At 44.4% G+C, this 2223-nt stretch overlaps 1 protein-coding gene across 1 annotated transcript in view; it reads right to left on the reverse strand.

The window, feature by feature from the left end:
- LOC101646510 (rho GTPase-activating protein 11A) overlaps nt 1-2223 on the reverse strand; it is a 96652-nt gene that overhangs the window by 8177 nt on the left and 86252 nt on the right. The window contains exon 11 of the mRNA XM_045287671.1: nt 1633-1782. Within this exon, the coding sequence (XP_045143606.1) occupies nt 1633-1782 (150 nt within the window). The remainder of the gene's footprint in view (nt 1-1632; nt 1783-2223) is intronic.

The raw sequence follows: 2223 nt of genomic DNA on the forward strand, positions 1-2223 counted from the left end.
ACTCCTTAGGTCTGGGTCAGAGCCTGATAATGATATTCAAACAAGTTCTTGTGTGATGCTATGGCTTCTGGTGCTGGTACCCCACTTTGAGAGCCACTGCAGCCCATCATGCCTAATCAATTTAACCAAGTTCCCAAGTAGGTTGTTGTTCTTTAAACTCCCAACCTGTCTTCCCTCCCACCCATCCAAAAGCCTACAAACAAGTAGATAAAACGTGATGGGACCTGCACAGTGATTCAGGCTTTCTGGCAGCCCTGGACCAGCAGTCTCACTTTGCTTGTCCATATCCATCCACTTTGGTTGTTCTGTCCCAAGATAAAGGCTCATGGACCCATGGTAAATAGAGACCCTAAACTAAAGAAGGAGCATGCTCACTCAGAAGGAGGTGCTTTCAGCGAGAGCCCACATTGTGTTGAAGAAAAGCTGGGCGATCAGTACTGTAACAAAGGTCAGAGTAAGATAGCATGTCAGAAGACTGAGTGCACTGTCCCAAATCACGTGGGCCTAGGTTTGAATCTTGGCCCAGTTCCAGGAAACTTGGAGAGCCTTGGGAAAGTCACTCTCTTACGAGTCTATTTTCTTGTATGTAAAATGAAGTTAATAAGTACCATCTCTCATTACTATTGGACTTGGGGTAAAAGATTACTCTGGTGCTATAGAACTATAGTGCCATACTCTGGAACTAAGATCAACAGAAGAGGTATATTATTTACTGATGGCCAAGGCTAATTATAAAGCAAAGACAAAACAAAATGAAAAGCTCACTGCCATCGAGTTGAATCAGATCCATAGCAACACTATAAGGCAGATTAGAACTGCCCCCTGTGGATTTTTAAGGCTGTAAATCTTTCCGAGAGAAAAAAAGTCTCATGTTTCTCCCATGGAGCTGCAGGTAGGTTTGAACTGCTGACCCTGCAGTTCAACACATAACCCACAGGGCTTCTGGCTTGGCCTGTGTCGTTTTGTTTAATCCCAAGGACAAGTCCCCTTTCACATACGAGGAACTCCAGGTACAAAGTGGCTGGTTGATTTGCTCAGGATCGCCTAACTTGATGTTGGGTTGGAGCCCATTTAGTTTCTCTAGAACCACGGTTCTTAACCATCGAGGCAAGCTGTTCAAAGCCCTATATCAGTGTAGCTAATCTGCCAGTCCTTTCCCTTAGGGGAAGGCAGGGGAGAGAACAAGAGGATACAGGAATCGTATGGAAAATGTCAACCCTTTTCCTTAACCAACCTCTTACATCTCTGGATACCTCCCTCCAAAGAAACATTTTAAGACAGATACTAAAGGTGATAGAGTTGAAATGTTGATTAAGGAAAATAAAAGGACCACCGAAGAGTTGAAAAAAATTGTCTCCAATTTTATGAAAAAAGTAGCAAGTATGAAACAAGAGCATCAAAATTCCAGAAGAGGAAGAGAGATGGCAGGAAATAAGCCATACGTTTTAGCCAAACACCACAACTCACATAAGGATTCTGTGATAAATTTCCCTCTCTTGCCCACTTGCAAACACATAAGAGTTCATCAGAAATAGGAATATGACTTCTTGAAATACTAGTAGCTGATGCTAGAATTTCTGGTTTCCTCCCAAAGCCTCTATTTCCAAGGGAACCCAAGAGCTTGTCCATTACCTGTTTCTCCCACAGGACAGGGATTTGGAGGGTCGGGGTAACCCTGATCTTCACTAAAGTCCTTAGGAATATTGTCGCCGGTCAACTCCGCCACAATGTTGGGAATGTTGCCAAAAGGACCCAAGTGTTGCAAACCCTCATGAGCTCCACCTGCCAAAAAGTTAGAAGGAGTTAGTTTCAGTTATCATCATTTCTGCTATCATTTATTCAGGCACACCATACAAAGCACCCTGCTCAGAGAAGGCAAACAGATGGAATGGGCTCTTCCCTTCATGCACTAGAAAATTTAGTTGTATTACAGACACATTCGGTATGTACCTCCTTGCCACACCAGGCAAACAGAATGCATGCTACATTAGACCCGCTAACACAGTGTCACAGGAGCCGAGGACCGGGAGAGTTTCAGTTGGCTGGTGTGATGGAGAAGGCTTCTTGGATGAGTTGGGACTTGAATTGCACAGTCCCAGGTGGTTAGTTGTAGAAACTGGATATGGACGTGTGCGTGGGAATGAGAAAGGGAGATGACTGCCAGCCAGACACAAGAGCAGGTTGAAATACAACTTAACCTCCCCGCCCCCACTATCATGATCC

Source organism: Echinops telfairi, unplaced genomic scaffold, assembly GCF_000313985.2.
Source record: "Echinops telfairi isolate 266 unplaced genomic scaffold, ASM31398v2 ScPeMD7_18;HRSCAF=68, whole genome shotgun sequence".
NCBI classification, from domain to species: Eukaryota; Metazoa; Chordata; class Mammalia; order Afrosoricida; family Tenrecidae; genus Echinops; species Echinops telfairi.